At 40.4% G+C, this 14,535-nt stretch overlaps 1 protein-coding gene across 1 annotated transcript; it reads left to right on the plus strand.

Moving 5' to 3' along the window:
- The first annotated feature begins 380 nt into the window (after positions 1–380).
- nup58 (nucleoporin 58) lies at positions 381–14,488 on the plus strand. The gene is given in 23 exon segments (XM_034108452.1): positions 381–753; positions 755–815; positions 1,251–1,342; positions 1,344–1,406; positions 1,408–1,417; positions 1,521–1,561; positions 1,648–1,736; positions 1,738–1,925; positions 2,219–2,381; positions 2,585–2,652; positions 2,771–2,941; positions 3,451–3,525; positions 3,660–3,703; positions 3,706–3,754; positions 3,757–3,778; positions 4,056–4,098; positions 4,100–4,141; positions 4,249–4,389; positions 4,391–4,417; positions 4,419–4,452; positions 11,273–11,356; positions 12,449–12,546; positions 12,972–14,488. Coding segments are annotated over 23 exon segments (1,788 nt in total). The 5' UTR covers positions 381–735; the 3' UTR covers positions 13,137–14,488.
- Positions 14,489–14,535: the final 47 nt, after the last annotated feature.

A 14,535-nucleotide genomic window follows, 5' to 3' on the forward strand; every position in this document is an offset into this window, starting at 1 on the left:
TAAATATGTACGTATTACAATTAGTATTTATTTTTCTTAATTTTCTGTGAAAAAACACAGAAAAGAGAAATAATACAAAAGGCATATAACATACATTAGATTAGACATTAAAGAGCTCTTATGACTGTTATGCAGAACAATAAGAAGTTACAAATACTGGCCAAAAAATTAAGTGTGGGCGAAACAGCATTGTGCCGTGCAGATCGTGTTTGAATTTGAACACCATTTCAAATACATAAAGTTTGTCTTTACTATATTGTTTGATTTTCGAATGCTATCTATTATTTTGAAAGCAAGGCCGTGGTTTTGTTAACGTCCGAAAGTACTAACTTTGTGTATGTGTGAGGCATCACGCGACACAAAAACAGCGAAAGGGAGTATGGGAAATGTAGTTTGAAAAGAGATTACCCAAAATGCAACAGCGTTAAGGAAACACCAGGCGGGTAATAGGAAAGTTACACCATGCGAGGATTTGTCATGCAATATTAGGCGTCTTTAATGATCTAAAACACATAAGAAAGGGTTGCGAACACTGCAAACGGAAGGGTCCGCATTGACCTTAGCATTTTTGAAAAAGCCAACATTTTGCCTGGTCTTTTAAAGGCAAGACCGAGATATTTGGCCCTCACGCGGGCATCTTTCAAAGCCTAACTAGCGTGTTAGCTGGGATGCTGAAGTGTCTTCATGAGTGTCCAAATCACCTGTTTGTGTTAATGCGTTGCTTCTAAGACAAACATGTCTGGATTTAACTATTGGATCAGGGACCCTGGGAGCCGCCAACCCTGGTGGGGGATTCTCATTTGGAGGCGCACCAGGTAATGACCTATGTATTAAATAGCGCTTCGCTAACGTTAGCATAGACAAAAGTTAACCTGACGTTAGCATGTAAGAAACGTGTTTCGTTTATACATTAAGGTTACCGGTGTTACTGTACCGGAATCGTTAATGTAACTTATGTAGCAAAAGGACTGTACATTGTCACAGCTTTCACTTTGTTTTACTAGATTGTACTTGTATTGATAAGCTGCACTCTTTTGTGTTATATGCAACAAGTAAGATGTGTAAAGTGAAAGTAAAAGTAAGAGGGCAATGTTTACGGTCTTTCTATTGATTATTTAGTAAGTATCACGTTATATTGCATTACTTGGACAATGTCCAACAACTGTTTCTTTCTTTGTTACCGTCTTGACTCTGGAATCACTAAGGAGCTGTGGGTCATGTGACTAATTGTCTTCATTTTGCATTTGTAGTACACCTGCAGGCCAATGCCGGTGGCTTCTCTATGGGCACAGCCCTCGGTACAGCAGCCACAACCCTTGCTGCCACCACAGGCGCCACCCCACTCTCTCGGACTTGGAGGCGGTCTCTTCGGTCAGAAACCTACTGGAGGATTCTCTTTCAACACTACCTGCATCAGGTAATACTGTTACACAGATTTAAAAAAAAAACAGTGGTAAACACTATCATAAACTCCTGGATGGCTTCATTCTTACCCCTTTGTCTTATGTTGTTCTCTTTAGGTGCTGTTGCACCCCCTACAGGCCTTACATTAGGTTTGTTTGTTTTTTGGTATATTTCTGAAGTCACCTAATTGAAAGTTAATGAAATCAGGTTATAACCTTGCTTTCTGTTCCTATTTTCTCTCAGGTGGCACCTGCCGCTAACAGGTGCATGCCACTGCGTTTTAGCTTGGCCTTCACCAAGCCCACCGCCTCAGCACCACCCTTCTCCCTCACCAACCTCCACGCCCTTGGCAGCCTCCTGAGTGGCAGGCTTATCGTTCGGCTCATGTCCTGACAGCCCAGCTCACAGCAGGACTTCAGCCTTCGGCCTGGGTCTTGGGGGCGCAGCAACCCACCACAGCAGCATCCTTAACAGGCCAAACACTGGGTGGAAGTCCTTCTTCGCCAACACTTTGGCTTCAGGTGAGATGCAACACACACTGAGCTTGTCCAATGCAAGTATTATGTCATATAGATTAACTGAGAGTAATGAATGGGTTCTGTTGATTTTGGTCAGTGAGTAAGCAGTATGTTACTGAACTTTGCACATTGCTATGCCTTTAGATTTTCAATGAGGTCATCAATGTTTACATTTTAATGCTGCAGGTGTTTTTATAGTAACTCAACCTTCTTAACTAAGGACTATGTATTATTAGTATCAGTCTTAACAATGTTACCCATTATTAAAACCTATGTTTGTTTACTTGGTGTTGCAGGTTTGGGTCAGACTCTTGGAGGCGGGTTAACGTTAGGTTCTCTGTTAGCTTCCTCCACTGCATCAGCAGTGGCCCCGGCCCCCAGTCTTGGCCTGGGTGGAGTCGACTTCAGCACGTCCTCTGAGAATAAGAGCGACACATCATCTGGAGCCAATGCAAGTAAGTCCTGCTTACCAACATGTGTGTGGTTTTTTGGCGTAAAGTTTAATGCTAGAACTTTTCAATAACTCTATATGCTATAATGGATTATAGTGTAAACAACTGTTTACTGGGAGGCATTCAGTGGCTTCCTACTCTGCTACGTGTACATCTGATCAGCAAGGAATGTTCTGCGTGTTGTAATGACATGCACTCTTTCTCTCGCAGGGACAGTAAAGCTTTGAAAGATGAGAACCTACCACCTGTTATTTGTCAGGATGTATGAGAATTTTCCAGTAAGTGTTGTATGTGTTTTATATGTCTATTAAAAATTGGTACTAGTGCACCAAATGTATTGCTGGCAAAAACATTGTGTTGAGTTATTATCAATGTCTCTTTCATTCTTTTTCATAGAAATTGTTAAAGACCAGAAACAGGTTCAGGAAGACATCAGCAGGATGTCATCGAACGGCCATTTCTAAAGTCCAGACGACATCAAGAGCCTCAAACAGTCTCTCTCTGTCAGCGCCAGCGGCCTGCAGCGCCAAGCTCTGGCCATCGACAAGCTCAAGATGGAAAAACAGCGCAGGTAAATACTGTACATGTGCACACAACAATCTTTAGTGTGAGTTGTATTATGTGTCTTTTTATTCTGAAGCACAAATCTTATATAAATACAAATGTTATGTTGATATATGGTTACTACGGGTCTTTGAATTAGAAATTGGAAATTAGAGGGGTTTGACGTATTAGACAAAACTAGACAATGCGACCTTATTGCCACGGGTAATTGAAAATGTTTGAATCTCTATATATTGTGCAAGAACAGAATTTAAGTTTTTTTTTTTTTTTTTTTAGTCCAACGTATTCAATTTCTTGCCTGTGATGGGAAATGACAAGAAAAGATGCTCCATGCTAGACCAAGATGGATACGAGTTTTCCTTACCTATGGCATACCTATAGCTTCTTTACCATGTCTGTTACTCTCACCTCATGAACTGAAAAAGTGGGAGTGCCCTCCAAGAAAATGATAGTATCCTGAGAAACTTAAAAAAACGATGCTCTGATTTATTTTTCCCTTTGTATTGAAGGAGTTGAAAATGCTGACATCGCACTGCGTACACAGAAGACCCCCCCTGGACTTCGCATGAGAACAATGCTCCATCAGAGTAAGTTAGCCCCCAGATAGTAGTCCTGAAGCAAATCAAAGGTGTATGTGTACAGCAGTGTCAGCTTTATGGCCTGTAAGTCATTATGCCCCCTTTTGCTTGTCTCCTCAAAAAGATATGTTTCTTGTCTTTAGTTTATTTCCGGAGGCCTGGTAGACAGTTTGAGGTGCAGTTGCAGGCAGTACCGACCAGCAGATAGAAGAATTGGAGAACCACCTGACAACGCAGAGCGTGGCTCCCACATCACTCTCAGGTAAGAACATTTGTCTCACCCTTGACAGATGGGTCATACTTTAAACTAGGTCAATGTGTCTTGAAATGTCCAGATTTAAACTGCTCTATCATTGTGACTCACGGGATGTATATGTGGGTATAAGCGAAATCGGATAACACTAGTTTTATATCAATATTAAAGCTGATGACTGTGTAAACTGGAAAGCTTTTTCCCACATTGAGTAATGGAAAAATACTCCTCTGTTCAATCCACAATAAACACTCGGATATTATACTGTGTACGCTTTTGTTTCCAGACTTGACACCTGGCTATGCAGAAGTTTGTACCAGACATTTGTCCGCACAGGCTGCCCAGCTCCAGTCTGTTCATGAGAATGTCAAGGTCAGTTATTTTCCTCCGCTTTGTTTGAAAATGATTGCAACTTTGATCAACTGTGTCAGTATTTGAATAGAAAATGTTTTTTCTCTATCCCTTTTGTCTGTCATCAGATCTTGAAGCACCAATACCTCCTCTACCGCCGGGCCTTTCTAGAAGACTCTACGGACGTCTTTGAGTCCAAACGGGCGTCAAACAGGAAGTGGCAGAGCACGCCGCGAGTCACGACGGGGCCGGCCCCTTTCTCTAATGTGCCCCAACGCTGCAGCGGTTGCCATGGCAGGCCAAGTTGACCCAGCAACAGCAGCCAACTCCAGGTCTGACTGCCTACAAGTTCTAGAAATTTTTCTTCTTCTCATCTTAAAATGAAAGAGGGAGAGGAGGGACAGGAAAACAGTGTTTTTATAATGAGGCAATAGTGCGAGTAGAAAGGTGAGAAGGTGACAGAATTGAAACGATTAAAAAAAGACCTAGCTGGTGCCAAGTTAATGTGTATGTATTTCTCTAATGAAAGAATGAAGATGAGAAATCTGTTGCTAAACTCTTACAACAAACCTTTGTGCTGCCTTACCATCTTGACATACAAACACTACCAAGGATATAATAACCTACTTTATCTAGTTTAGCTCTGTACCATCTCCAAGGGTATTTTAGAGCAGGTAGATGAAGCCAACTGAGAATGCATTTTTTATAATGGGAGTGTCCAGCTATCTCAATTTAACTCACTTGAATCTTGAAGTTACAATCCGAGCTCCTAAATTAAATGTAATTTCGGGTGCCTGAAATGAGCCAACTTAATGAAGGTTGTGATGGGATTAGAAGCAATAGACACTTGCTGTGTAATTTAGATATACTTGCCAATTATCTGGTCTATGAGGGTAAACAGATTATAATGTAGCTCCTACTCTTCAGTCTAACTGTCGAGAGGGAATCGATCAGAAGCCAAATGGCATCAGCTTACAAAGATGATAAAGGACATTTCTAAGAACAGTGTCAAATAAAGATTGAATGTTCATTGAAGCATGGAGCTTCTCTCGACTTGCCAAAATAGTCTACTTCAAGCCAAACCTACATTTATTGGCTACCATACTTATATGAACCATAATTGAACTAAATGCCTACATCAAAAAGTCTTATTTATTTATTAAAGAAATGTAAGATATGTTCCTCAAATGTGTCATACAATCTGTTTAATCATTTCCATCTTCTGTAGAGGATGTACAAACAAAAATATATTTAAAATATTATTCAACACAGTATTAACACCCAGCATAAGCAGACGGATGAAGATTGATTGTTGAATTTAGTTAACTGCTTACTCACAGATTAGTGTCTTCAACTTTTTCTATAACTTGATGATGTACGCATCCCACAAACACTTAAATAAGCCTGCACAATATACTACAATGTTAACTATGTTAAAAGTAGTTTCCATAATGGTTGTTGCCACATTCATCGGTGAGGGTGTTAAACAGATGTTCAGCCTTTTTTTGTAGGCTTCGGTTAGTAGGCCGTTTTTACTGGCATATCAGGGCACTTATCTACTATGAACAAACTAAGCTACTGTGTATGTTTAGCATGTTCCTGCTGCCTTTCTTGTTGGGGTTAGGAAAGACGAAGTTTGAAAGCAATTTTTCAAGTGTGGTTTCACTTGAAAGTCTTTAGGCGCTTTCACACCGCAGTACTTTTCCCGCAAAGGTTCATCAGAACTAAGTACAGATCGCGTTCACACCGGAATAAGTCCCTGGGGGAGGATTAGGCAAATTAAGCCGCTGACGTCACTTCTTCTTCTGCTTTGGGTTTACTGGCAGGCCGCAAACAACTTCACGGCGTATACTGCCACCCGAAGTCCCCGGAGTTGGGGAAGGCTTCAGTAGAAGCTGCTGGGACTCCCAGCAGCTTCTACTGAAGCCTTCCGAGTAAATCGCCAGAACGCCGACACCTCCTCATCTCCACCGCTCCCATGTTTTCTTTTGTGCTGCCATAAGTTAGTCTCTCTGCGTTTCTGCGCTGGGCTAATAATGCTAATGCAAGGATAATAAAATGGCGTCTTCACAAAAGTTTTTTGAAGTTTTACGGGGCGTGGCTTGCATTCCGCCCAGCCAATCAGAGATGGGAACCTTGTTCTCCCACGAAAGTCCCTGCTCTCTAGCAGAAAATAAAAAGGGGGTAAAAAGGTTCTGATGAACTAATTTTAGTTCCGGCTCTTTTTGATGTGAAACGCGACATTTCGGAACTATATCGGAACTAAAAGTGGGAAAAGTACTGCGGTGTGAACGCGCCTTTTGTCGTCTCACACAATTATCATTATCATCAGATCCAATATTCCTCAATTGTTACCCAGACAATGAATGTTGCTTATTTGTCAGTGTCATATGAACATTCTTATACCTCTGATCTCTTAGCAGGACATGCAGACGCTTCTCTGAATTAGCATCTAGTCTAAATGCCAAGTAGGGATGGACATTTTTACCAAACGATTGGCTTAACCCTAATGTGCAGAAACAAGCTCTTCACATCAAGCCCTTTAGCTACAGTGCGTAAAATACCTGTGTGTATGTAGAGGACACTACCTTGGTGCCTGCTGAAGAGATTTATTTGTGTGCTGCTTTCCATTTTTTTATCTCGTATAATGCCAAATCTATTTCTAATCATTAGTTTGTGTTCTCTGCGTATTCTAGCTAGCTTGTAAAATATTCAAAGTCATTGCTTTGCAAGTCAGTTAACCCCAGAGTGGAGGACTAGGTAAAACGATTGTCTTTTTTTAAGGTAACTCCAATTCTTTTGCCAAATAGTTTTTTTAGAATATTTAAATCAGTCATTTCATTTCAACTCCAAGGCTAGACAAGTCTTTGTCTGGTTCTCTTCAGTATTTATTTAACTATTTATTTCAATTAGATTTGTGTTGGTGCTCAGTCTGTTATTGGGGTGGCCAGTACTGCAGCACTCACAACACTAACCATGCAGCAAGGTGGCGCTACACTCCAGTCAAATTTGGTTTGACCCGAATACCTGTCGTGTGCTGGTTGATTGTGAAGGCCAAAACGTCTGTTCAGAATTTGTTTCTCGATAGGCCCGAACGTGAAACATGCCAAAAGACCTCGTGACTGAAAGTATGAACAATGTAATGGCCTGAACCTGAACATTCAAACTAAGATATTGTTTTTCCATTACTGCAATTATTCTGTCTTGGAGTAAAAGCAAGGCTGTTGACCTTGTAAAATATCACTGGTGTTTGTCACGTATTGCTGCTCTTAAGGCAGGGATGCTCAGTGTTTGTTTTCAATCAAGTGCTGTGAACAACGAGCCAAATGAAGGTTCAGTACAATATGGCTAGTCATCAGTGGCAACAAAGTCTGCATTAACTCACTGTTCAATACTGCTTACCAGAGGTGTGGACTCGAGTCACATGACTTGGACTCGAGTCACCAATTTGATGACTTTGGACTCGACTTGACAAAATCACAAAACACTTGGACTTGAACGCCAATGACTCTGGACTTGAGCCTTCTGACTTGAGGTGACTTGATACTTTAATTCAGGGGTCTCCGATCGCGAGATGCCGCTAGAAGAGCAGACTCCCGTCGGGGAGAGCAGAATCTTCAGCCGCTCCAACTCTTGCTGTGAATCCATGCAGGCAGGGGCGGGACTTTATTTTGCTGAGCCACCATGCGGCTAATCATATGCGAGGACACACTAGGATCATACCATTATGTGAAAGAAGGGTGGGGGGCAGACGCTCCAAAGACAAAAGGTGTAGTGGTACAGGCCAGCTACGGGGAGCCGGATTTAAGTGGCAAGTGCGTCGGGGAAAAAGTCAAGAAATTTGCGAAAACCGAAAAAGAAGCAGCATCTGGCTGCATTTCAATGATATTGGAGAAAGCAAAGCTGAGTGCAGGATTTGTAAAATGGGTGGGAGAAGTTCAGAACTGTAGGAATACTCGGTTACAATAAAAAGTCCTGCATTCAAAATGTTACTCAAGTAAAAGTACAAAAGTATTGGCATCAAAATATACTTAAAGTACCACCTGCAGAGGGATCTAGATGCAGGTGTTCAGGTGCTGCACATTATCCCTGGCATAAAGATAGATTGTGGGTCCCTTATAACATGTTGTGCACAGTGGAAATAAACATTCTGGTCACCTCAACATCAGGGATCTTATACATTAAACTCCTTCTGAATCAAACCGTCACGGTAGCCTTACCTTACTGATCCCTCTTAAAATAGAAAAAAACACGTTACTTTACCAGCAGAGAGAAAATGGATTATTAAATTATTAATGTGACTAATAAAGAGCAGTTTGATTATTAAGTATTATTCTGTTGATCGATGTCATTACATTTGTTGAAAAGCACATAATGACTTGTTAAAGACTCGTTTTGTCAAAGTTTAGGACTTGACTTGAACTTGCCCATCCTGACTTGACTTGGACTTGCCCATCCTGACTTGACTTGGACTTGCCCATCCTGACTTGAGCGCAAAGACTTGAGACTTGACGCGGACTTGAGCGCAAAGACTTGAGACTTGACGCGGACTTGAGCGCAAAGACTTGAGACTTGACGCGGACTTGAGCGCAAAGACTTGAGACTTGACGCGGACTTGAGCGCAAAGACTTGAGACTTGACTCGGACTTGACTCGGACTTGAGACTTGACTCGGACTTGACTCGGACTTGAGCGCAAAGACTTGAGACTTGACTCGGACTTGAGCGCAAAGACTTGAGACTTGAGCGCAAAGACTTGAGACTTGAGCACAAAGACTTGAGACTTGACTCGGACTTGCAAAACAAAGACTTGGTCCCACCTCTGCTGCTTGTTACTTGATTTAAGCTATTTCACCTAAGGGCTACTGTCAGTGTTACAGTGCTGGAACATTTTTCATTTAGTTAAATAAAATGTAGAGGAAAAGTGCTGGTAACAAGTTGTATTTTCAGGTATTTTATCCAAGATGGTGGTACTTTGTGTGGACCTTTGCCAAGGCAAGTTTTTTTGAGTAGCTTTTTTTTTTTTTTAGTATTGTAGAAATTCTACTTTGTGATTGGTTTGAGTGAGTTTAAAAGAAAATGATTGGTTTTACGGTTCACACTGGTCAACTAAAATACATTGATGCCAAACAAAACAGATCAGCAGGGTCAGATTGTATGTCCACATATTTTTGTATTGGAGTCATTTCCCATCATTGTTTGATGAAAGGAATGTCTAGCTCGAGTTGTAATACTTGAGTCTCTGGAGATAGCATTAATGGCACTTCGAAGAGTGAGGATAACAAAACATTGCTCTCACAGCTCTCTCTGCAGCACTTATCTGTACATTGCTGCTAGTTACAATTGTGCTTGGTAAACCCAACCTAGTGGAGTCTCTGTTGACTACTGCTTGTGAGAGAGAACTGCTGCTTCGGACATTTCAACGTCTCCCACACTTTTTTAAAATCCAGATACAATGTCGGTCCGAGCTGGATGTTTGTCAGCTAGATGTTCCAAGGTGGGATAAATCTTTGACTTTGTATTTTACACGCTCACACATAGTCTTCCACATTTCTACAGACGTACTTGGCATAATAATGAAGAATAAATGACGTTATAATTATTGGTCTGTCAAAGCTGCATGGACCCAGGAAGGTGATGGTAAATATTAGCCATCTTATTCCGGTTTGTTCGACAAGCAAGGGATTGTCTTCCCCCTTTTGTGGAAGTGAAGAATTTATAACCTGTGATATTAGTTTTGGATTGGTTGGCACAGTACCAGGCAACCAGTGTTCAACTCAATGAGAGTTTATTGGTGAAAACTCATTTGATTATTCAGAGTTGTGTAAATGGGTTCTTTAGTTCTGTGTGGTGTTACCTTCAGCGCAGCATTGTCTTTTCAATGGGCTCGAATAGTCGAACAATGAGAGTCTAGTCTTTTTGAGTTGCTGGCTGTCCATTGACTTTTTTTATTATGTTATTTTCTCTTAATCATTTTACTCTTTGACCATTGGCTTTATGCTTTTTGTAGTTGATTTTCAGGCGGTACTAGTATTGCAGATTGTGTCATGGGGGGTCTTGGGTGATTTCCGAAAAGCTATACATGTCACCTCAACAAATCAGACTTGATCCGAGTCCATACAAAGAGTGTTTGTAGCCTGCAATCATGCGTAAATTAATTCAAGCTGCAGGTTTGTGTTTAAAACAACTAGAATTGGGTTGTAATGTCTTTTTAAATGCACTGGTTAAAAGGGTTCACACACACGGCTCATTCTATTCACGTGACAACAATGACTTCCACAGGCTAACTGTAACGTATCACTGAGTTTACACTGCGGCAGATGCCAAATCCACATTTCTTATCTAAATCTCGAGTGCTTTTACCTGTAGAGGAATGTGTTTAAATCTATATAACCAATGCCTGTTGATACAGTATATTTAATATATAATATGGTGTGCCTTTTAAGCTATATTCAATAATTGTGTGATGCATTTCTTTTCTTTTTTTGGCGTATGCTAGTTCATTCACTCTCACTCTTTGGAAACTTGTCAAATGCAGTAGCAGTTAGCAATTAACAATCAGTTATGTTCTAAAATGTTTGTTTGTGTTTTATGTCAGTGGAATTGCATATTAAATTGACAATAAATCAATTTTTACACAAAGAAACGGTTGTCCTTGTTTCTTTTTCGACTGAAGTTCATTTAACAATGCAATATATAATTGGAAACTTTATCAAATTTGATTACATAAAAGAAAAAAATGCATTAAGGAAAAAAGACAAGTTTCTGAGTGAAAGAACTAGCAGCACATTTTCCACGTTGTATTCATTACCTGGAATGTTATTGGTTTAAAAAAGATGTAATATCATTTATTGGTAACATAGTATTTGCTGACTGCAGTTGTAATAGCATTTTCTTAAGGCAGTTATACTGTTGTATTATATTTCTTAAGCACTGAGCACTGTAATCTTGTGATATTCAAACGCTACCACTATATGTTGCAGACATTCTGTTTTTGCAAGGTATAACATCCATGGGGAATCTTGATATAAAATCACAAATTACATGTCCTTTTCATAATGAATGTCTTTACCAACTTTTCTGTCAAAGGAGATGATGATTTTGAACACACACATTTAGAGGAGTAAAGCATATGCTCTCTCTCTGTGCCATAGGGACCCAGGCACCCTTGGGGGTAGGGTTCGGAAACCCCTTTGCCTCGGCAGTGGGCACTAGCTTGGGCTCTTCTACCCTTGGAGGTATAACCTCTTTTTTTTTAAATACATTTCCCTGTTTTGCCCTTCCCTTACACCGTAGACAGTTGTCCTAATGCCTAGCTTTCCCCAGAAGCCCTTGTGTTTGAGGTCTTTGTGTTCTCCTGAATGAAAGTAGTGGTAGGCGGTGTGTGTGAGATTGGTGCAGTTAAAGCTTGGCAGTGTTTTTTTTTCTGTTCTTCCATGCGCAGGTGGTCAAGTGCGTTCACACCACAAGAAAAACTGAGCAAACATTTGCCACAGGTCACCAAAACATTGCTAAAGAAATGCAACTTACCAAGTTGCATATCCACTTGGCTGCAACAGCTAAAAGTATCTGGGCAGTGTTGGAAAAAGTGGTCTGAGCGCACACCAGGTGCGTGTTCTCATGTAGTCGATGTGTTTGGTTTTCCTTCTCATTACGTTTTTCTCTCTTCGGCCTTTGCTTTGCCCGCTGAGTCTCCAGTCAGAGGTTAAGCTGTGGAGGGCTCCATCGGTTAGGGTTCGCATAGTCTGTTTTCCATATGGGTTATTTCATGTCAAATGTGATGGAGGCTTTTGTTTACTTATTTTTTCTAAATAAATTCTATGCTATTTGACAACAAAAAATATTACACCGATTTACAAAGTTTGTTGCACATGAGAATTTTTGAATTTTAACACCCTAATATTAAGAGAAGGACATTTTAAAGGTGTATACATGAAACTGTTGGACACACAATTGGTAGGGGCACACAAAGGCATAAGCATATGTAATATTTGTAATTACTGGCCCATTTTTAAAGTAAAAAGATAAATTAGGCAGCCCCCCTCCTAATTAGATATTTGGTCACACTTTTAAAAATAAGTTATGGACATACAAAAATTATAATAACTTAAGCTGATCAATAATTTATTGTTTTTCAAATAATAAATTGATTAAAATAAATAATTTGCTGATAGAGGCGTAGATGATATACTATTTATTTAAGTTTTAAAAACAACACAAATCTGATTTGACATGGAATGACCTAGATGTGTGTGTGTACTCCCGAGCCACTGCTCCTAGTGTAGTTTGTGATTAGTTCAAACTGACTTCCATGTCACTCTCTCCCACAGGTTTTGTTGGTGGGCCAGGATTTGGTGGGGTGGGGACTGGGGGGTCTTCTTTTGCCTTCTCCACCAGTAAGCCCACAGGAGGCAGTCTGAGTGCAGGTACATCATACTGTATACACCCCCCTTCACTCACACCTGGCCCCAACGCATTACAGTACAGCTGAGTCTGAGCAGGCTTGTGTTTGAAAGTGTACTCTCTGAATTGAGAACATTTTGAGTAAGCGTCATCAAGAAAAGTCAAGCTACTGTGAGCAATGTGCAGATACAGTCAGTGTAATGAGATTCTCTGGTTTCCTCTCTGCTAGTAGGCTTGGTCAACAACGTTATCCTTGTAGTAAGTCTTTTAGCTAAGTGCGCTGGCAGTTTGGGCATTCGGGATATTGGGTTGGACGACTTCTGTTCAAAATTTAGCCAATGCTGGATCTGGATAACCTTTATTCTTGACCTTTAATTGCTCCATTACTTTTGTTTCTCTAATATATTGTTGTCTTTTTTGTCCTGCGTCCTCTCTCTTGTTTTCTCTAGGTTCGGTAGCAGCAGCACCTCAGGATTTAACTTCAGTAACCCTGGCCTCAACACGTCGGCTGGCCTGACCTTTGGCGTGTCTAACCCGGCGGCTGCGGGCTTCGGCCAAACACCCCTCCTCCAGCTCAAGAAACCCCCTGCTGGTAACAAAATGGGCAAGAGATAAAACCACGAACACTTCAACCCTGACTGACTAGCTTGGTGTCTGTAGCGGGTAAGGCCTGGTCTCCCAGAAGCATATCAGTGCTTTAATAATCACTATCCAACTACAGAACAAAGAACATTTTAACCAGAATAAATGATCCAGGCTTTGATTGAAACAACCATAAATCAACACCACAGGATCACACTTTAAAATCACATTGAGGTATGTACTAAATAAACATTGACAAACCAAAATCCTATGACCAACAAACATCTTTCCAACAAACATTGGTGTCTATAGTCCTAAAGTGTTGCTCCTCACATGTTCTCATTAGATTAGACAATTCAATTCCTTCAATGACCTGGTCTTTTGGATGCCCGGCAACTAAATACATTTGCTAGACAGTGGAGTTCAAGGAAAACTTAAAAATAGTCTTTGCATAATTTCAAATATGAGTTTGCATTAACTCAAACATGCTGCCTGCACATTACAATCTGTAGCGCTACAATACTCGTGGGAATCCCAGCCATGGACAGATCTCTTTTTATAGTTCAGTTATCTTTACGGAATGTCTTTGGTCTGAATATTGATGTGCTTTTGTGCTTTGAGGTGGACAGTTTTTTCAATAGTTTTACCTAAACTCTGTCAAACTTATAACTGCATTAAAGTCTAATGATAGATCGGCTGAGGCCTCGTCCAGGAAGGGTAAGATGATATAAAAAGGCTTATGAGGAAATAAGTCTGGAACAGTGTAGTTCCTGCCAGAAGGTGTTGATGAGGAGTACTATCTGATCCTGAATAGTTTTATAGGCACAGGAGTGTCCAGGGTGGGTTTTTGGGGAAGAACAGCTTTATTTTTGTATCAAGTGGAGAAAGAGATGACACTGGGAAGGGGAAAGGGGGACTAGCACCTTACTAGTCCATTATGTAATCCACATAACCTGTGTTGTTATTGGTAGATTCCATCCTTATCATTTTTATAAAGACTTTTTAGACACATTTAATTTAGCCCAGCGTAGGAACTTGCGAGAGGGAACGCTGTGATTGTATAACATTACATCTTAAGTTAGTTGAATCTGAAAGGGATTTCACAAGCAGATTCTACCTATTCCACTTGTGCTAGATTAAATGTGCAATGGCGTATTTGACCTGACAGTGATTGTGTGAATGTGCATGAATGAATTTGTCTCTGGTCTATTAAAGTTACTTTTTTTTAATTGTCCATGTCTGTTTGGTTACCAAATACTGGTAGTTGTACTATTATTTTCTAATCACAGTCTGTGTAAACCTGTATTTTCAAGAAGCTGTTTAATAATAAAATCTTGATGATGTTTCATGGCATCACTTCAATAAATGTGTATGCTGACACAGAATGGTATCTGTCATGATTTGTGTCCGAATGTGAATTACCCAATTTATT

This window comes from Pseudochaenichthys georgianus, chromosome 20 (genome assembly GCF_902827115.2).
Source record: "Pseudochaenichthys georgianus chromosome 20, fPseGeo1.2, whole genome shotgun sequence".
Classification (NCBI taxonomy): domain Eukaryota; kingdom Metazoa; phylum Chordata; class Actinopteri; order Perciformes; family Channichthyidae; genus Pseudochaenichthys; species Pseudochaenichthys georgianus.